This window comes from Ranitomeya variabilis, chromosome 4, assembly GCF_051348905.1.
Source record: "Ranitomeya variabilis isolate aRanVar5 chromosome 4, aRanVar5.hap1, whole genome shotgun sequence".
NCBI classification, from domain to species: Eukaryota; Metazoa; Chordata; class Amphibia; order Anura; family Dendrobatidae; genus Ranitomeya; species Ranitomeya variabilis.
In genome coordinates this window covers 652,002,447-652,023,851 of record NC_135235.1, presented here as the reverse complement: position 1 = coordinate 652,023,851, position 21,405 = coordinate 652,002,447, and the positions used below count along the sequence as shown (strand labels likewise).

The 21,405-nt window shown below is 43.5% G+C and overlaps 1 protein-coding gene across 2 annotated transcripts in view; it reads left to right on the top strand.

Annotated features, from left to right (window-relative positions):
- Positions 1-13,310, top strand: part of LOC143766192 (uncharacterized) — a 161,593-nt gene extending 148,283 nt beyond the window's left edge. For both annotated transcript variants that reach the window (XM_077253669.1, XM_077253670.1), the window contains one exon: positions 8,752-13,310. In XM_077253669.1, coding sequence (XP_077109784.1) covers positions 8,752-10,118 — 1,367 coding nt within the window. In that variant the 3' untranslated portion in view covers positions 10,119-13,310. The remainder of the gene's footprint in view (positions 1-8,751) is intronic.
- The last annotated feature ends 8,095 nt before the right edge of the window (positions 13,311-21,405 follow it).

The following is a 21,405-nucleotide window of genomic DNA, read 5'->3' as shown; positions in this document are numbered from 1 at the left end:
GTGCAAACCACCCTTGGGGGTAAAGGGGTTAAAGACAGTATCTTCCAAAGTAAGAGGACATTGATTGTCCGCCAACATGTCACAAATCTGTCTACATCCATTATTCCCAAGCACACGATAGATGGGAGGTGGCCTGCCCTGTAGAAAGGCGGGATTGCCTCGGAAGGGAAGAAACACTGAAATATGGGGGTCAAGTCCACTAATTCGGCTAGCATGGCGACATCCCAAGATTACTGACTACAGTAGGGGGTTATCCATAACCTCCACTGGGACCTCGGCTTGTCGTAGGTGGAGCAAAGTAGGGAGACCAAAAGGTCTACACATCACCTCATCTATTGGAGTATTAGTGAAGTGGGTGAAGGCATAGATCCAGTCCAGGGAGTGGCGGAAGACCGCCGCTATACTGTATAAACATATATTAGGGAGATTAAGGCCACCTAAGGATTTAGTTTGTTGCAGCTTAAAAATACTAGTTCTAGAGCCCCAAATTGAGTCCCAAATAAATTTAGGGAAGATTTTTGTTAAAAAACTGTCATCAGCTTTAGATAATAGAGCTAGCAGCATCTGTAAGAGAAAAAGTTTTTTAGGGGAAGAGATCATTTTAATCAGATGGACCTTGCCCGCAAAGGACAGTTTAAGGGATTTCCAGGATTGTATTCCCTGTACAACTGCAGAAATGAGGGATCGAACATTCAGTTTATAAATATGGAGGTTTGAAAATAGGTAGACCCCAAGATAATGCAGGAAATCCCTCCTCCACTGAAAGGGGAAAGGGAACGGCCATAGTTTCTGAGCAGTTTTGAAGATAACCAAAGCATGATATTTGTCAAAATTGAGGGTTGGCTATCATGAGTAAAATATCATCAGCAAATACCAATGTTTTAAGAGTATGGTGACTGATCCCAATGCCCCCAAAGGAAGGGATCTTCTCCAGGTATCTCAGCAAAGGGTCCAGGGCAATATTAAGTAACAGAGGTGACAGTGGACATCCCTGCCTCGTACCGCCGAAGATGGAAAAAGAGGTTGATTGAATACCATTAAGCCAAATCGAAGATTGGGGGTTGGTATAAATTGTCCTTACAAAGGAGATAAAATGTCCTCTAAGCACTGTCTTAGTAGTGGCCCAGAATAGGTTGATATTGTCTAGGTGTTCCAGGTTATCCTCCATGAAAGTCTCCCACAACCAGTCATATAGCGTTTGAAGTCATCCGAAGTGTAAAGATATGAGTGAAAGTGCCAACGAAAAGATACAGTTCTCAAATGGCACCTCGATGATGGGCAATGGCACCAGAGGACTGCGGAAGTCGGCTGCTGTGGAGGTCACCTGGAACGTGGGGCAGGAACGACAACAGTTCACAATTTCTCTGTCACACCCAGGCCAGTAGAATCTCTGCAGAATGCGCTCTTGGGTCTTATCTGCCCCAGGTGACCACCCAATAAATGGGAATGAGCAATGTCTAACACCCTGCGTCTATATGGCCCTGGTACCAATAGCTGCTCTATTAACTCACCTTTTGGCTTGGTTACCCTATACAGCAGATCTCCAATCACAGCAAAATGAGGAAACTGACTGTCGGCCCCCGTATCCTGAGGCATACCATTTAGCACAGTTACATTGTCAAATGCCCCTTTAGGAGTTAGGTCCCTGAGTTGGGCGTTTCCAAAGTTTCCCCCTGACACCTCCAGCTCAGGGACGTCCTCAGTGGATGCTGCATCATCGCCAACAAGTACACAAAATGGAAACCAGTCATGTGCAGCCTTCGATGAGGTTTCTTCTGGAGCAACCTGGCTGTCGTCTGGGAAGCCAGACGTCCTCCCTTTTCCCACAGGTCCCAAAATAACACAGTCCCACCTTATTATAATAGGGTGCAATAGGTCCTTTACCACGCCGACCTCATGGGACTTGCTGCTACAGTTTGTGTTTATGACCACTTGGGCCACAGGGTAGTCCTTCGCGTCGCCATTTATAGAGCGCAAATCCTCCGCACACTCTAATGGAATGATTTGCAACCATCTGTGGAATTTTATTTTAGACAAAGAAAAAAAAGTGCCAAGTTACAAAAATTGGTCCAAAACCCACTAAAGTAGAGACACCCGACGTTTCGACCCTCCCGGGTCTTAATCATGGGGTTTACTAAAAGACAAAGGGTAAGCGAATAAAAACATGTACATACAGTATATACAAGAAAAACAATAATAACATACAGAAAAAAACAATATAACAATAAATAGAAATTCTCAAGGTGCAAATGGCACAAATAGAGTTGCAACCATACATTAGTCGATATCTAGCTACATAATATATAACTATATGAATAGGAATAAGGTAGGGAATAAGCCATACAGTATCAACAAGTTTGTGTGCATGATTGAGTCCTAAATAGGGTAGGTAATATCATACAGTATCAATAAGTTTTTGAGCATGCTTGTTGATACCGTATGTAACTTGGCACTTTTTTTTCTTTGTCTAAAATAAAATTCCACAGATGGTTGCAAATCATTCCATTAGAGTGTGTGGTGAATTTTTGCTATTTATTTCAGGGACCACCATGGTCCGTTCTACAGCACCTCGCTTCTACAGTGACCTTGAGTGCACACCAATACCTACTCTATTTGCCATTTATAGAGCGAACACCCACCCTCTTTCCAGGAATCAGCCGATGGGGAATTGTGGCCCTCACTAGGGTTACCAAACTTCTTGAGTCCAACAGACCAGCCACTTGCACCCTGTTTACTGACGCGAGGCATTCCTGTGGCCCCTCTCCCATTTGGGTAACAGCACGACAGGCCGGATATGCAAAGTACGAACAGCGCCGTCCTGTATTCCATTGGCTTAGTGGTCATGGGACAAAGGGCTGCTGTGTGGCTCGGGGTATGACACGTCCAACAAACTACAAAATGGGAAGGAACCTTGGACACTAACTCCGGTGCTTTTGGCCGCCCCCCAGGTGTGACTGATAGCTCTCCTCTTTTGGGTGTGAGCCCCGCTTTGGGAACCCCAGTATGGAGATGCTCCACACCCTTGCTTCCCTAAGTACCTCTCGACCACCTGGTATCTCTCCAAGCTCACTGGGTCATTTGTATTACGGGGATCTCCCTGGGCAACCCAGGATTGCATCAGCCTTGGTAGGGAATATATTAACCTGTCCATGACAACCTTCTCCACCATCTGTGCTGGAGAGGAGGATCTAGGTTACAACCATTTTTGGACCAGGTGTAGGAGATCGAACATTTGGGACCAGGGAGGTTTGTCACTGCGATAAGCCCATTCATGCACCCTGACAGTTACTCCTAAACATGCCAAGCTTTCAGCCTTTAACTTGGCTCATTCTTTTGTGTCCTTTGGCAACGCCAAGTCATAATACACCTTCTGCTCACCTGTCAAATATGGCGCCAGAAACTCGGCCCACTGATCCGGAGGCAATTTCTCCCGCTCTGCCACCCTTTCAAACACCGCTAGGAACGCCTCGACGTCATCCCCCGGAGTCATCTTTTGCAACGCTCTTCTTACCGACTTACTCACGTAAGGGTCATCAGCCAGCCTTTGGTTTGGGGTGCTCGTCCTGCCCTGGATGGCGGTTGCCAGGCGCTGCATCTGCTGACGTTGCTCCTGCTGGATCCGCTGCTGATGCTCCTGCTGGATCTGCTGTAATAACAACCTGTTGGTCTCTTGCTGCTGTGCCTGGACCAGGTGTTTGCGCATGTCCTCCATATTGTCAGATTTCCCTCCTGCAGCCGCTTTTACTCAGGACATGTGGTATCGGTAGTCACAGTGCCTCTTGGGATTCATAAAAACACAAAAATTGAGCTTAACTTGAGTTGATAGACATGCAGAAGTTAAATGCATGTTCACATTGGCCACAAAACATATAAAACCTACAAGAGAAAAAGTGAACAAAAATCTTGCTGTAAAAAAGCAAAAGTGCATTTAAATAACGGAGTTTTTAGTAATACTGTTTTTTTATTTTAAAAAAATAGCATAAAAGCCATCCCACCACGTCGAGTAAATCTGATCGGGACAGTCCTACTCTGTCTAATATTAAAACTTTCAAAGAAAAAAAAACATAAAAATTGAGCTTAACTTGAGTTGGTACACATGCAGAAGTTAAACGTATGTTCACATTGGCCACAAAACATATAAAACCTACAAGAGAAAAAGTGAACAAAAATCTTGCTGTAAAAAAGCAAAAGTGCATTTAAGTAACACAGAGTTTTTATTAATACTGTTTTTTGAACAAAAAATAGTACAAAATCCATCCCACCACGTCAAGGTAACTGATCGGGATAGTCCTACACTGTCTGATATTAAAACCTTACCATGTGTCAATCTTGGGATTCATGCCCGCATTCTCCATCAATTGTAGGGATCTATACACACGCGGTTGCGGTACGCACAGGAAGCAGTATTGCTGAAATGTCCAAGCAAGTTTATTGAAACTGCATAAACTCCTCTGGATAGCAAAACAAACAAACTGCCTTTTCTGGCACAAAGTGAAAACAAACAGAAAGTAAACAATCCATATAGTTCTGCAGGTCAGTGTCTCTAGCAACACACACTAGAGGTCTCCACACCTCCCATCACAGACACTGAATGAGACATCTGGCCTCCATTTTATTAGCCAAACCATGCCCCTGGGGTTGGGATATATGAGCGGTCATTCCCACCCGTCTCTTATGACTGCTCGTAAAACTCTCTAAGCACTATAAGTGCTGGAGCATACTTCCAAGCTTACATCACCACAGCTAATAACCGCGATGACACATATCTCCCCTCAAGGACTCGTCCGGCGGCTATCTTACAGTTTATAACAAAAAAAAGTGCTCACCTCCCTTCCGCTCTACATTCCCTGCGGCTTCAGTCGGGCCGCGGCTGCAGCATTACTAGGGTCACGTGTGGGAGAGCAGAGTGCACGATCTCTGCCCACAGACAGCGCTGACACATAACAGTGTCAAAGCTTTCCCAGCTGCAGCCACACGTGCATAGCAGCGTTCAGATGGTGAACGTTGCAAGCATATGCGCGCCCCGCCCCAGCGATAATGAACAACCAGGGCAGGCACCTGCAGTGTGCTCTGAGACACTGCAGAGCAGAACACACTGTCAGTGTTTAGTGCTGGTCTGTGGCAGCGCCGAGGACCGGCAAAAAAACCTCAACAGCCCAGTCCTGGTCCGCAGACTGGTGGTTGGGGATCCCTGTTATACGGTATCCGGACCCCCTCTAATATTTATTCCAGGTACACTAATAGCTCGGCGTTGCAATGTTATGGCCCGTTCTCCAAAGTATCACAGGTGCTGTTTTTCAACACACACGACAACCCCAGGCTGCATATTGCTTGTGGTAGTGTGAGCTGCCAGCATGGTCTAAACGTGCTCTCGTGTTCTGCAACGTCTCTTTACTTCTCTGCCATTTAACATATCTGAGACACCACTGATTGCTAATTGCAGCTGCAGATCTTGAGGATTTTCTTGCCAAAGTGTATTCAGTGTGGCAGAACATTCCTCGTACAATCATTAATAACCTCACTGATAGCAACCAAAGCATGTAAGTGCATTTTTACACAAGCCACTCATACTCGATACTGAAAAGATAGAGATGTTTTGAAAATGTTGTTTCTATTTTTCATCATTTCCAAATTACCAACATGTTTTTCCATCCTGTGATTTCTATAAGGCTGGGTTCACACTGCGTTGAACCCGTCCGTTAGACGGACTACGTTACACCGCGGCATAACGCGGTGTAACATAGCCTGTTAATGCCGCCATTAAGTTCTATGTCGGGCGCATCACTAGCGCACGCCCACAGTGCCGTCATTGAGTGACGGACCCTGAGACGCGGGCTGCAGCGTTTCCGGGTCCGTCACTGCTAGCGCAGATAAAGCTAGCAGATGCTCTATCTGCACTAGCAATGGTGCCAAGTCGGCACTTGCGTTACAGCAGCCCGTTTAACGTATGTGTTGAACGGGCTGCTGTAACGCAGTGTGAACCCAGCCTAACTCCACAACTTTGCCTTCTGGGTGCTACAATATCAATATTGAGGAGTGTGGTAAGTCTGGCATAATGTGGTACTTCTCCACCACTGCTCCCAAGGATTAGCATTGCCTGCCAGGCTGACATCATGACAAACAGCATAGCAACTAATCAGTAAGCTGACTAGTTGCCATGCTGTCAATGCAATGTCAGTGCTGCAGCCAATGCCAGACTGTTGTGAATTCTGTTGTGAATTCTGCTCTTGGGCTCCCTCCGGTGGTTATAAGTGGTAGTGCTGCTGTTTGTCCTTCACAGCAGTCATCAGGTGCGTCCACTTCGGACGGGGCTATTTAGTCTGGCTTCACCCTTTAGTGAGTGCCAGTTGTTCATTGTTTTCTGGAGGATTCTCATCCCTTCCTGGTCGCTCCTGCTTGCTGTTCATTTCTACAAGATAAGTTCTGCTTGTTTTGCTGCCCACATGTTGTGGGCCTCATTGTTCAGTGCATTGCATGTTTTTTCTTGTCCAGCTTAATCTGTGTAAGGATTTATGCAGCCTAGCTGGAATCTCTGGAGAAGCAGAAATAACCTCCATGTCTTTAGTTAGATGTGGAGTTTTTTGTATTTTCTGTGGTGGACATTTTCTAGGTATTAATACTGACCGCATAGTTCTCTGTCCTATCTTTTCTATCTAGCTAGATTGGCCTCCTTTGCTAAATCCTGTTTTCAGCCTGTGTATGTTTTTTCCTCTCCTCTCACAGTAAATATTTGTGGGGGGCTGCCTATCCTTTGGGAATTTTCTCTGAGGCAAGATAGTTTTCCCTTTTCTATCTATAGGGTTAATTAGTCCTCCGGCTGTGTCGAGGTGTCTAGGATTGGTAGGTACATCCCACGGCTACTTCTAGTTGCGGTGTTAAGTCCAGGGTCTGCGGTCAGTACAGTTACCACATTCTCCAGAGTACGTCACATGCCGCTCCTAGGCCACCAGATCATAACAGTACAACTGGCCTACAATGAGTTAACCGCATCTCAAAAGAAGGGAAAGAAAGTGCTGAGCCATTTTTTTTTCTGTACTCTGTTGTGTTTTTTTTTCCCTCTTTACCTCTGGGTGGCTCAGGAGTTAGGCGCTGAGATGGATGTGCAGGGACTTGCTTCTCGTGTGGATCAGCTTGCTGCTAGAGTACAGGGTATTTCTGATTATATCGTGCAGACTCCTATTTTACAGCCTAGAATTCCTACCCCTGATCTGTTTTTTGGGGACAGATCCAAATTTTTGAGCTTTAAAAATAGCTGTAAACTGTTTTTTGCTCTGAAGCCCCGTTCCTCTGGTGATCCCATCCAGCAGGTAAAAATTGTCATATCTCTGTTGCGTGGCAACCCTCAGGATTGGGCATTTTCCCTGGAATCTGGGAATCCGGCCTTCCTTAATGTAGACACCTTTTTTCAGGCGCTTTGGTTATTGTATGATGAACCTAATTCTGTGGATCATGCTGAGAAAACCTTGTTGGCCCTGACTCAGGGTCAAGAAGCGGCAGAATCGTATTGCCAGAAATTTAGAAAATGGTCTGTGCTTACTAAATGGAATGAGGATGCTTTGGCGGCAATTTTCAGAAAGGGTCTTTCTGAATCCGTTAAAGATGTTATGGTGGGGTTCCCCACGCCTGCAGGTCTGAGTGATTCTATGTCTCTGGCCATTCAAATTGATCGGCGCTTGCGTGAGCGCAGAGTTGTGCACACTATGGCGTTGTCTTCCGAGCGGAGTCCTGAGCCTATGCAGTGTGATAGGATTGTGTCTAGAGCTGAACGACAAGAATTCAGATGTCAGAATAGGTTGTGCTTTTACTGCGGCGATTCTGCTCATGTTATTTCTGATTGCCCTAAGCGTGCCAAGAGAATCGCTAATTCCGTTACCATCAGTACTGTACAACCTAAATTTCTTTTATCTGTGACCCTGATCTGCTCATTATCGTCATTTTCTGTCATGGCATTTGTGGATTCAGGCGCCGCTTTAAATTTAATGGACTTTGACAGCTAGATTGGCCTCCTTTGCTAAATCCTGTTTTCAGCCTGTGTATGTTTTTTCCTCCTCTCAGTCAATATTTGTGGGGGGCTGCCTATCCTTTGGGAATTTTCTCTGAGGCAAGATAGTTTTCCCTTTTCTATCTATAGGGTTAATTAGTCCTCTGGCTGTGTCGAGGTGTCTAGGATTGGTAGGTACATCCCACGGCTACTTCTAGTTGCGGTGTTAAGTCCAGGGTCTGCGGTCAGTACAGTTACCACATTCTCCAGAGTACGTCTCATGCCGCTCCTAGGCCACCAGATCATAACACCAGACATAAGGAGCAGTGTCAGAGACTCACCAGTGGACCCCAGGAAGGAGAGTCCACCGCAAATAGTTTTTCTTAAAGCCAAATGCAGTGATGAACATATTTTATTTGAAAGCCAACAACCCCTTCAATGACATTGGTCAGTTGTTCTGTCATGATTATGCTTACCAGCATGGTTGCGCAAACTGTGGAAAGCTGATGATGGCTGAAATGGACAGCAGATCCAAGGAATGCCTGGTAGTTAGGCATGCAGGGACTCCCTAGGAAACAGGAATTAGTCACTGACTGTCATTTTACAGTTTAGGAAGTTAAAAAATAACCTAGGTCGTGCAGAGAAGTGGGGCAGCTGGACGTCTAAGCATAGCATGAGGCAGGATGCAGTTCAGGAACAACCCAAGATCAATTTTTAGCAATGATTCAATGGATATTGAAAAATAAATATACAATTATCTTTTTTGGCAGATAACTGGACCGTGATTTCCAAGAAATACCTGACATTTTCAGATTTTAGTGCAAATGATCCTAGTATCACACCTGACACTTTTGAAGAGCATCCCATTACACCAGACATACCTCTACTTCTTAAGAAAAATAAATATAACAAAAGGGATGGTGAACATCCAAGACCACATACAAGAAAGAAGATGTTTTTATGTTCGGAATGTGGGAAATGTTGTATATCGAAATCTGATCTTACTAAACACCAGAGAATTCACACAGGGGAGAAGCCATTTTCATGCTCGGAATGTGAAAAAAGTTTTTCTGACAAATCATCTCTTGCTCAGCATCAGAAAATTCATACAGGGGAGAAGCCATTTTCATGTAAAGAATGTGGGAAATGTTTTAATCGGAAGAAAAATCTTGCTACACATCTGAATATTCACACAGGGGAGAAGCCATTTTCATGCTCAGAATGTGAAAAAAGTTTTTCAAACAAATCATCTATTGCTCGGCATCAGAAAATTCACACAGGGGAGAAGCCATTTTCATGTTCAGAATGTGGGAAATGTTTTAGTCAGAAAACATATCTTGCTGCACATTTGAAAATTCACACAGGAAAGAAGCCATTTTCATGCTCAGAATGTGAAAAAAGTTTTTCAAATAAATCTTCTCTTGCTCAGCATCAGAAAATTCACACAGGGGAAAAGAAATTTTCATGTTCAGAATGTGGGAAATGTTGTATAACAAAATTTGATCTTACTAAACATCAGAGAATTCACACAGGGGAGAAGCCATTTTCATGCTCCGAATGTGGAAAAAGTTTTTCAGACCAGTCATCTTTTGCTCAGCATCAGAAAATTCACACAGGGGAGAAACCATTTTCATGCTCAGAATGTGGGAAATGTTGTATAACGAAATCTGATCTAACTAAACATCAGAGAATTCACACAGGGGAAAAGCCATTTTCATGTACAGAGTGTGGTAAGTGTTTTGCACAAATATCACAATTTCTTCGACACCAGAGAATTCACAAAGGGGAGAAGCCATTTTCATGTTCAGAATGTGGGAAATGTTTTACAGGGAAATCAGATCTTGTTATACACCAAAGATATCACACAGGAGAGAAGCCGTTTTCATGTTTAGAATGTGGGAAATGTTTTACAGAGAAATCACAACTTCTTAAACATCACAGATATCACACAGGGGAGAAACCATTTTCATGTTTAGAATGTAGCAAATGCTTTAGAGATAAATCACATCTTGTTAATCATCACAGATGTCACACAGGGGAGAAACCATTTTTATGTTCAGAATGTGGAAAATGTTTTAATCGGAAAACAAATCTTGCTAGACATCTGAAAATTCACACAGGGGAGAAGCCATTTTAATGTTTAGAATGTGTGAAATACTGGTCTTCAAAATATGATCATGCTAAACATAAGACAATTGACACAGGGGAGCAACCATTTCATGTTCATTATGTGGAAAATGTTTCAATCGGAAAACAAATCTTGCTAGACATTTGAAAATTCACACAGTGGAGAAGCCATTTTAATGTTTAGAATATGGGACATACTGGTCTTCAAAATATGATCTTGCTAAGCATAAGACAATTCACACAGGGGAGCAACCATTTCATGTTCATTATGTGGAAAATGTTTTCAACAGAAAAAAACTCCGACTAGACATCTGAGAAATCACACAGGGGAGTAGCTATTTTTCTGATCAGAATATGGGAAATGTTTTACAAACACATCAAATCTAGTTACACATTGCAGAAGTCATGCAGGGGAGAAGTACCGCAATTTCCATTTTTAAAATGTGGGGAAAATGTTCTTACATATTTATTTTTTTTACTCAAAGAAATCACACGGGCAGATAGCCACTTTTTTTTTTTTTATAATTTACTTGGCAAATTGTATGAGTTACAGTCAATGTCGTCATACAAGAGAAATGGAAAACAATTTAACGCAGTGAATGATGACTAATAAATGTAATCAATTACCAATAAACATCTGTTATAAAAACAATGGAAATAAAGAACCTATAAACTGATTGGACACTATTAGAAACACCCATCTATTAATACGTTGGACATCTTTTGGCTTTTCTAAGTGCAGCAATTTCTTGTCACAAAAATTGAAATGCAGGAATACTGGTCCATGCAGGCTGGATATCTTTTCACAAATATTGGCAAAAATTTGAATCTCTGTTTACTTCCTTCAGTTCTAATTCAGACGTCAGTGATCTTCTTGTGTGCAAAAAAAAAAGGGCAACTTGTGGGGGGGGGGGAAGCTTCCAGTCTTTTGGCACATCAGGGACATTCCAATCTAGACATGGCATCCGCTAATGATTCCAGCAAATTTTGCATTCAAAAAGTCAGATGGTGCTAATTCTTTTCCGAGCCCTGTAGTCTGATCAAACAGTAGTTTTCCTTTACATATTGGCTATCTACGTACTCAGGAGAAATTGCACAACAAATTGTTTTGTGCATTTTCTCCTGTTAGCTTTGTGAAAATAAAAAAAATGGGGCTAAATGAACATATTTTTTACGGCTCTACATAATAGACTTCTCTGAAGCACCTGGAGGTTCAAGGTGCTCATCACATAGCTAGATAAGTTACCTGAAGGGTATAGTTTCTAAAATGGGGTCACTTGTGGGGGGTTTCCACTATTTACGCACATCAGAGGCTCTCCCACATAGCAACCGCTAATGATTCCAGCAAATTTTACATTCAAAAACTCAAATGGCGCTCCTTCCTTTTTGAGCCCTGCCATGCCCAAAACAATAGTTTCCACCACATATGGGGCATCAACGTACTCAGGAGAAATTGTACAAAAATTGCATTGTGCAATTTCTCCTGGTGCCCTTGTAAAAATGCAAAATGTGGGGCTAAAAAACATTTTTGCTTGAAAAATGTGACTTTTTTTTATTTTCGTGGCTCAGTGTTATAAACTTCTGTGAAGCACCTGGGGGTTTATGGGGCTTAACACATCTAAATATGTTCCCTGAAAATGGGGTCACTTGTGAGTGATTTCCAATGTTTAAGCACATCAGGAACTCTCCAAATGTGACATGGTGGCCGCTAATTATTCTAGCAAATTGTTCATTTAAAAAGTCAAATGGTGCTCCTTCCCTTTTGAGCTCTGCAGTGTGTCCAAACAGTGGTTTCCCCCCCACTTATGGGGTATCACGGTACTTAAGAGAAATTGCACAACAAATTTTGTGGTCCATTTTGTACTGTTACCGTTGTGAAAATAAAAAATGGGTTTAGAGGAAAATTTTTGTGAAAAAAAAGTTAAATGTTTATTTTCTCCTTACACATTCCATTAATTCCTGTGAAGTACCTGAAGGGTTAATAAACTTCTTGAATGTGGTTTTGAGGACCTTGAGGGGTGCAGTTTTTAGAATGGTGTCACTTTGGGTATTTTCTGTCATATAGGCCCCTCAAACTCACTTCAAATGTGATACAGTCAATAAAAAAAATGGTTTTGTAAATTTAGTTAGAAAACTGAGAAATCGCTGGTAAACTTTTAACCCTTATAACTTCCAAACAAAAAAAGTATGTTTCAAAAACTGTGCTGATGTATAGGTATCCAAAAATAAGAAAAAAGAGCCGCACAACTCCAATCTTCCGTGGAATAAAAAACCGGTGTCCTTTATTTCATTTGCACCATGTGGACAAGGTTACAAAGGAGGGACGTAGACAGGACATGCAGAGAAACAGAAAAGGACTATGGCCTTTTCGCTTATTGCACGCTTCAATGGGTCCTATGTTACAGATGGTAAGTCATTTCCTTTTATACCACAACACCTGGTTTAATTAATTAAAAACACAATTGCGTGAAAATAAAAACATGACAAAATATTAGCAATCAAAAACAATATACCACATGAATATTTTTCGTTGATAATAGATCTAACCATTTTCTATGCAATAGAACTTACAAGACACAGGAATAATCAAGTCTTTCAATCAATCTTAATGGGCCTTGTGCATTTGCTCTTATCCATTTAGCTTCTTTCGGTAGCAGAGCTTTATTGTGGTCTCCCCCACTCTTAGGGAATTTAACCACTTCCAAACCTGCAAAACGCAGGCATTGAGGATCAGACCCATGTGTTTCTCGAATATGCTTTATAAATCTAGGAGAACCTTTCCCTGTTGAAATCAAATGGAAATGCTCACGAAATCTAATACACATCGATCTTATTGTTTTACCAATGTAGTAAAATGCACAAGAACAAAAAATGATATTTACTACATATTTCGTTTTACAAGTTATTAAGTCTTTAACGTTATGTTGAATATGTCCTACTTTTAAAGAAGGGCCTGTGAGATGATAATCACAGAAATTGCAATCTCCACATTTAAAATTCCCCTTTGGGGCAGATTCCCTCAACCAATTAGTTTGCACATTTGTTATCCGATTTTGCACCAAAAAATCAGACAAATTATGACTTCTTTTATAAGTGAATCTCGGCTTAATCTCACCCTGTTTAATTAAATTGCCATGATGTATAGGTATATGTGTGAGAAATGTTATTTGTTAACTGTTTTGTGTGATATAACTGATTTAAGGGCATACAAATTAAAGTTTGAAAATTGCTAATTTTTCCACATTATCGATATTTTTCAGAATTGGAAAATTTGGCCTGGTCATGAAGGTAAAAACAGGCTTGGGGGATAAAGAAGTTAAATGTGCTGTCTATAAGATTAGTGTCACGATCCATTTTTGGATTTGTGGCAGAACTGGTTCCCTGTTGTGAATTAGACTTTTTGGCTCCCTCTAGTGGTTACTAGTGATATGACTCTGGGATTTCCTTCCCTCTGTTTGCACCCAGCTGGGTCGTTACTTCAGGGGTGTTGCTATATAAACCTCCTGGAACCTTAGTCCAGTGCCTGGCATCGGTGTTATCAGACACATTCTGTTTGCTCCTGTTTGCTGGTCCTGGTTCGTGCTAAATTAAGCTAAGTCTTGCTTCTTTGTTTTTTGGGTTATTTGTTTGCTATCATTTTTGTCCAGCTTGTACTAAATTTGATTCCTGACCTTGCTGGAAGCTCTAGGGGGCTGGTGTTCTCCCCCCGGGCCGTTAGACGGTTCGGGGGTTCTTGAATTTCCAGTGTGGATATTTTTGATAGGATTTTTTGCTGACCATATAAGTTATCTTTCTATATTCTGCTATTAGCTAGTGGGCCTCTCTTTGCTAAATTCCTAGCTCATTCTTATGTTTGTCTTTTCCTCTTACCTCACCGTTATTATTTGTGGGGGGCTTCTATCCAACTTTTTGGGGTATTTCCTCTGGAGGCAAGAAAGGTCTTTCTTTTCCCTTCTAGGGGTAGTTAGCTCTCCGGCTGGCGCGAGACGTCTAGGATCAACGTAGGAACGTTCCCCGGCTGCTGGTATTTGTGGTGCTAGGATTAGTTATATGGTCAGCCCAGTTACCACTGCCCTATGAGCTGGTTTTCTGTATTTACTGACTTAGCATTATTCCTGAGACCCTCTGCCATTGGGGTCATAACAGTATGCCAGGCCAATATTGAATGTTTAAAGCATTGCAGAAGTGGGATAATAAGAAAGGAAATTCTGAGGTTTTTTTTTTCCTTCCTTCTCTTCCTCCCCTTTACCTTTGAGTGGCGTGTGCTTGCTGCAGACATGAATGTGCAGACCTTGATTACAAGTGTTGACCAGCTGGCAGCTCGTGTGCAGGGTATACAAGATTTTGTTACCAGTAGTCCTATGTCTGAACCTAAAATACCTATTCCGGAATTGTTTTCTGGAGATCGATTTAGGTTTAGGAATTTCAAGAATAATTGAAAATTGTTTCTTTCTCTGAGACCCCGTTCATCTGGAGATTCTGCTCAGCAAGTTAAAATTGTTATTTCTTTTTTGCGGGGCGACCCTCAGGATTGGGCTTTCTCGCTAGCGCCAGGAGATCCGGCATTGGCGAATATTGATGCGTTTTTTCTGGCGCTCGGATTGCTTTACGAGGAACCCAATCTTGAAATTCAGGCAGAAAAAGCCTTGCTGGCTATTTCTCAGGGTCAGGATGAAGCTGAAGTGTATTGCCAAAAATTTCGGAAATGGTCCGTGCTTACTCAGTGGAATGAGTGTGCTCTGGCCGCAAATTTCAGAAATGGCCTTTCTGAAGCCATTAATGTGATGGTGGGTTTCCCCATTCCTACAAGTCTGAATGATTCTATGGCGCTTGCTATTCAAATTGACCGGCGTTTGCGGGAGCGCAAAACCGCTAATCCTCTGGTGGTGTTGTCTGAACAAACACCTGATTTAATGCAATGTGATAGAATTCAGACTAGAAATGAACGGAAAAATCATAGACGTCAGAATGGGTTGTGTTTTTACTGTGGTGATTCTACACATGTTATATCAGCATGCTCTAAACGCCTAACAAGGGTTGTTAGTCCTGTCGCCATTGGTAATTTGCAACCTAAATTTATTTTGTCTGGGACTTTAATTTGCTCTTTGTCTTCTTACCCTGTTATGGCGTTTGTGGATTCAGGTGCCGCCCTGAGTCTTATGGATCTGTCATTTGCCAAGCGCTGTGGTTTTGTTCTTGAACCGTTAGTAAATCCTATTCCTCTTAGAGGTATTGATGCTACGCCATTGGCGGAAAATAAACCGCAGTTTTAGACGCAGGTGACCATGTGCATGACTCCTGAACATCGGGAGGTGATTCGTTTTCTTGTTCTGCATAAAATGCATGATTTGGTCGTTTTGGGTCTGCCATGGTTACAGACCCACAATCCAGTCCTGGATTGGAAGGCAATGTCTGTGTCAAGTTGGGGCTGTCAGGGAATTCATGCTGTTTCCCCGCCGGTGTCTATTGCTTCCTCTACTCCTTCGGAAGTTCCTGAGTATTTGTCTGATTATCAGGATGTATTCAGTGAGTCCAGATCCAGTGCTCTGCCTCCTCATAGGGACTGTGACTGCGCCATAGATTTGATTCCAGGTAGTAAATTTCCTAAGGGAAGATTATTTAATCTGTCAGTACCTGAGCATGCCGCAATGCGTTCATATATCAAGGAGTCTCTGGAGAAGGGGCATATCCGTCCATCCTCTTCCCCTCTTGGTGCGGGATTCTTTTTTGTGGCTAAGAAGGACGGATCTTTGAGACCTTGTATTGACTATCGGCTACTGAATAAAATCACTGTAAAATTTCAGTATCCTTTGCCTCTCTTGTCGGACTTGTTTGCCCGGATTAAGGGTGCCAAGTGGTTCACCAAGATAGATCTTCGTGGTGCATACAACCTTGTGCGCATTAAGCAAGGTGATGAATGGAAGACTGCATTTAATACGCCCGAAGGTCATTTTGAGTACTTGGTGATGCCTTTTGGGCTTTCTAATGCTCCCTCAGTATTTCAGTCCTTTATGCATGATATTTTCCGGAAGTATCTGGATAAATTTATGATTGTTTATCTGGACGATATTCTGGTTTTCTCTGAAGATTGGGACTCGCATGTGGAGCAGGTCAGGATGGTGTTTCAGGTTTTGCGTGAGAATGCCTTGTTTGTTAAAGGCTCAAAGTGTCTCTTTGGAGTACAGAAAGTTCCCTTTTTGGGGTTTATTTTTTCCCCTTCTGCTGTGGAGATGGACCCAGTCAAGGTCCGAGCTATTCATGAGTGGACTCAACCCACGTCAGTTAAGAGTCTTCAGAAGTTCTTGGGTTTTGCTAACTTCTACCGTCGTTTTATCGCTAATTTTTCTAGCGTTGTTAAACCTTTGACGGATATGACCAAGAAAGGTTCTGATGTTGCTAACTGGGCTCCTGCAGCCGTGGAGGCGTTCCAGGAGTTGAAGCGCCGGTTTACTTCGGCGCCTGTTTTGTGCCAGCCTGATGTCTCACTTCCCTTTCAGGTCGAGGTGGATGCTTCTGAGATTGGGGCAGGGGCCGTTTTGTCACAGAGAGGCCCTGGTTGCTCGGTAATGAGACCATGTGCTTTCTTCTCTAGGAAGTTTTCGCCTGCTGAGCGGAATTATGATGTGGGCAATCGGGAATTACTGGCCATGAAGTGGGCATTTGAGGAGTGGCGTCATTGGCTCGAGGGTGCTTAGCATCGTGTGGTGGTCTTGACTGATCACAAAAATTTGATGTATCTCGAGTCTGCTAAACGCTTGAATCCTAGACAGGCCCGCTGGTCATTGTTTTTCTCCCGTTTTGACTTTGTGGTCTCGTATTTACCAGGTTCAAAGAATGTGAAAGCTGATGCTCTTTCAAGGAGCTTTGTGCCTGACTCTCCTGGAGTCACAGAACCTGTTGGTATTCTTAAAGAAGGAGTTATTTTGTCAGCCATTTCTCCTGATTTGCGACGTGTGTTGCAGAGATTTCAAGCTGGTAGACCTGACTCTTGTCCACCTGACAGACTGTTTGTTCCTGATAAGTGGACCAGCAGAGTCATTTCCGAGGTTCATTCCTCGGTGTTGGCAGGTCATCCGGGAATTTTTGGCACCAGAGATCTGGTGACTAGGTCATTTTGGTGGCCTTCCTTGTCACGGGATGTACGGTCATTTGTGCAGTCCTGTGGGACTTGTGCTCGAGCTAAGCCTTGCTGTTCCCGTGCCAGCGGGTTGCTCTTGCCCTTGCCTGTCCCGAAGAGGCCTTGGACACATATTTCCATGGATTTCATTTCTGATCTCCCGGTGTCTCGGGGTATGTCTGTCATCTGGGTGGTATGTGATCGCTTTTCAAAAATGGTCCATTTGGTGCCTTTGCCTAAGCTGCCTTCCTCTTCCGATCTGGTTCCTGTGTTCCTTCAGAATGTGGTTCGTTTACACGGCATTCCTGAGAATATTGTGTCTGACAGAGGATCCCAGTTTGTTTCCAGGTTCTGGCGATCCTTTTGTGCTAGGATGGGCATTGATTTATCGTTCTCGTCTGCCTTTCATCCTCAGACTAATGGACAAACTGAGCTAACTAATCAGACTCTGGAAGCTTACTTGAGGTGTTTTGTTTCGGCAGATCAGGATGATTGGGTGACCTTCTTGCCGTTGGCTGAGTTTGCCCTAAATAATCGGGCTAGTTCCGCTACTTTGGTTTCGCCATTTTTCTGCAACTCTGATTTCCATCCTCGTTTTTCCTCGGGACATGTGGAGCCTTCTGACTGTCCTGGAGTAGATTCTGTGGTGGATAGGTTGCAGCAGATCTGGAATCATGTGGTGGACAACTTGAAGTTGTCACAGGAGAAGGCTCAGCGTTTTGCCAACCGCCGCCGCGGTGTGGGTCCCCGACTTCGTGTTGGGGATTTGGTGTGGCTGTCTTCTCGATTTGTTCCTATGAAGGTCTCCTCTCCTAAATTTAAGCCTCGCTTCATCGGTCCTTACAAGATATTGGAAATCCTTAATCCTGTGTCCTTTCGCTTGGATCTTCCGGTTTCGTTTGCCATTCACAACGTGTTCCATAGGTCTTTGTTACGACGCTACGTTGTGCCTGTGGTTCCTTCTGCTGACCCTCCTGCTCCGGTGTTGGTTGAGGGCGAGTTGGAGTACGTGGTGGAGAAGATCTTGGATTCTCGTCTCTCCAGGCGGAGGCTTCAGTATTTGGTCAAGTGGAAGGGTTATGGTCAGGAGGATAATTCCTGGGTGGTTGCCTCTGATGTGCATGCGGCCGATTTGGTTCGTGCCTTTCACGCTGCTCATCCTGATCGCCCTGGTGGTCTTGGTGAGGGTTCGGTGACCCCTCCTTAAGGGGAAGGGACTGTTGTGAATTAGAATTTTTTGGCTCCCTCTAGTGGTTACTAGTGATATGACTCTGGGATTTCCTTCCCTCTGTTTGCACCCAGCTGGGTCGTTACTTCAGGGGTGTTGCTATATAAACCTCCTGGAACCTTAGTCCAGTGCCTGACATCGGTGTTATCAGGCACATTCTGTTTGCTCCTGTTTGCTGGTCCTGGTTCGTGCTAAATTAAGCTAAGTCTTGCTTCTTTGTTTTTTGGGTTATTTGTTTGCTATCATTTTTGTCCAGCTTGTACTAAATGTGATTCCTGACCTTGCTGGAAGCTCTAGGGGGCTGGTGTTCTCCCCCCGGGCCGTTAGACGGTTCGGGGGTTCTTGAATTTCCAGTGTGGATATTTTTGATAGGATTTTTTGCTGACCATATAAGTTATCTTTCTATATTCTGCTATTAGCTAGTGGGCCTCTCTTTGCTAAATTCCTAGCTCATTCTTATGTTTGTCTTTTCCTCTTACCTCACCGTTATTATTTGTGGGGGGCTTCTATCCAACTTTTTGGGGTATTTCCTCTGGAGGCAAGAAAGGTCTTTCTTTTCCCTTCTAGGGGTAGTTAGCTCTCCGGCTGGAGCGAGACGTCTAGGATCAACGTAGGAACGTTCCCCGGCTGCTGGTATTTGTGGTGCTAGGATTAGTTATATGGTCAGCCCAGTTACCACTGCCCTATGAGCTGGTTTTCTGTATTTACTGACTTAGCATTATTCCTGAGACCCTCTGCCATTGGGGTCATAACAGTTCCCCTCAGTTTAAAACCATTTTTCTTTCAGGTAATCAGGGGTTAATGCAGTTTCCCCGGTGGCCTGCTGGCATATTGCATTGGATTGCTGCTGGGTCAGCTGATGTGGGTGGTGACCACTCCCTCCATCCTTTTAAGAGGTCACCTGATGCATCAGCTGACTCTTGGTGTTAGTTCATTCTGCAGCGACCTTGCTGGGAGAAGGAGCTTTCTGGGAGCAGTGGTTCTACAGCTTAGTTCGGTTTTCCTGGTGTCGTTTTCTTGCTGTGCGGTGCTTTGCAGCAGAAAGCTAAGTGTGGTATTTTTAATATCCTGTCCCTTTTGGTGTCTGTCTTTCCTTTCCTCTTGATGTATTAGTGCAGCAGTGGGACCAGTGGTCTCACCTGCCAGTTCCCTAAGTAGGGACAAGAGCAGGACAAGTGAGGGACAAGGTATCATGGTCGGTGACAGTGTGAAAGAACCCGTATAGGGATGATAGCAAGATCAGGGCATATTCTCAGGTGAGTGCAGGAGGTGTCCATTCCCCCTTCACCCTACTGACAAAAAAACTGCATTTCTGCTCTGAATGAGCCTTCCTCAGGTAAAGTGATGTGGCATATGTGGAGTTTTATATACAACCCCTTCAGATGTGGGTGTGGTTACAATTGTGAAAACTCTTGTCTTTCCTTTATTGTTAAAAGCAGATTATGGATATATATACCATATATACTCGAGTATAAGCCAACCCAAGTATAAGCCGAGGTACCTAATTTTACCTCAAAATCTGGGAAAACTAATTGACTGAAGTATACGCGCCGAGTGGGTAGATCCAACAGCTACTGGGTCCGTGAGTCTTCCCTCTCCCCGCGAGTCTCCCTATTAGTCCGTGAGTCTCCCACGGGGGTGTTTCTTACCCACTTCTTCACAACAGTGGTGGCGGCGGAGCAGCGCCATCCTGTCCGGTATGGAGTACCGGAGGTAGAGGCCTGCCAGTAACGTATGGAGCAGCAGTAGCAGTAATGGAGGCAAGCGGTAGCCGTACAGCAGGTGGAGGTTGCAGGCGGCCTGTATTTTCGCTAAGCACACTTCACTTGATCCCGCTCATTATGGCTTATGAATATTCATGATGTCAATGAAAGTTAAGTGTGCGGCACTGAAAATACAGGCTGCTCGCAACCTCCACCTGCCGTACGGCTACCGCTTGCTCCATGCCTTACCAGAACGCCGCTTCCTCCGGGACTCAATACATGCTAGGATCGCGCTGTTCCGCTGCTGCTGTGAAGGAGGGGTAAGAAACACCCCCGGGGAAGAGAGACGGACCGGGGGAGAGGGGAGACAGACCGGTGGCGGTGACTCGAGTATAAGCTGAGAGGGGCACTTTCAGCCCCCCAAAAAATGGGCTGAAAATCTCGGCTTATACTCGAGCATATATGGTATATAGACACTACAGCAATATATTTAAATTGTAGCATTCTAAGAAAATTGTCAAATTGATTTCTGTTCAAATATACTCATTCAACCTACTAGGCAAAGAGAGAAGACCTCCCCAAATAGGTCTTCTCCCTCTCTGTGCATACTTCAAATAAATCCCAAACGGTCTCTTCTGTCTTTGTTATTATTTTAAGTTTCTTGTTTCTATATATATAAAAAAATACCAGTATCAATTGATTTTGTTTTGCTTTACAACCCTTTCATCAATGTGCCTCTTGTTTATTCTCAAGTTGCTTGTCTGATATATAACAAATATGTAGTTATAAAAAAAACTTAAAAAAAAATAATTGTCTTTTTCCCCTTCCTTTCCCTTTTACAATATTTTGTTTTGTAGTATGCATTGTTCTACTTGCAAAATGTACCCTGCGGGGAGCCTATATGAGCGATGTTGCGATCTATAAACAGTAGCAGGAGAGCTATTGGGATTAAACACTCATCACATGCAATTGCGATCTTTATCCTAAAGCTTCTGTTCGGAGATATATCACACTTGCTCATTTGCAGCACTCTACAAGGGAAGAATGTCCTCATCGAACTGCATATCTTTCCTCCCGCTGAAAGGATTAGAAGTTGGAATCCAACTGGTTTTTGTTCATTCTGCCTCCCAAAAATCGGAATTGAAAGCGATCAAAAATGTCATGTGCCCAAAAATGGTACCAATAAAAATGTCAACACGTCCCACGAAAAACAAGACCGCACATGATTCTGTGGGCCAAAGTATGGAAA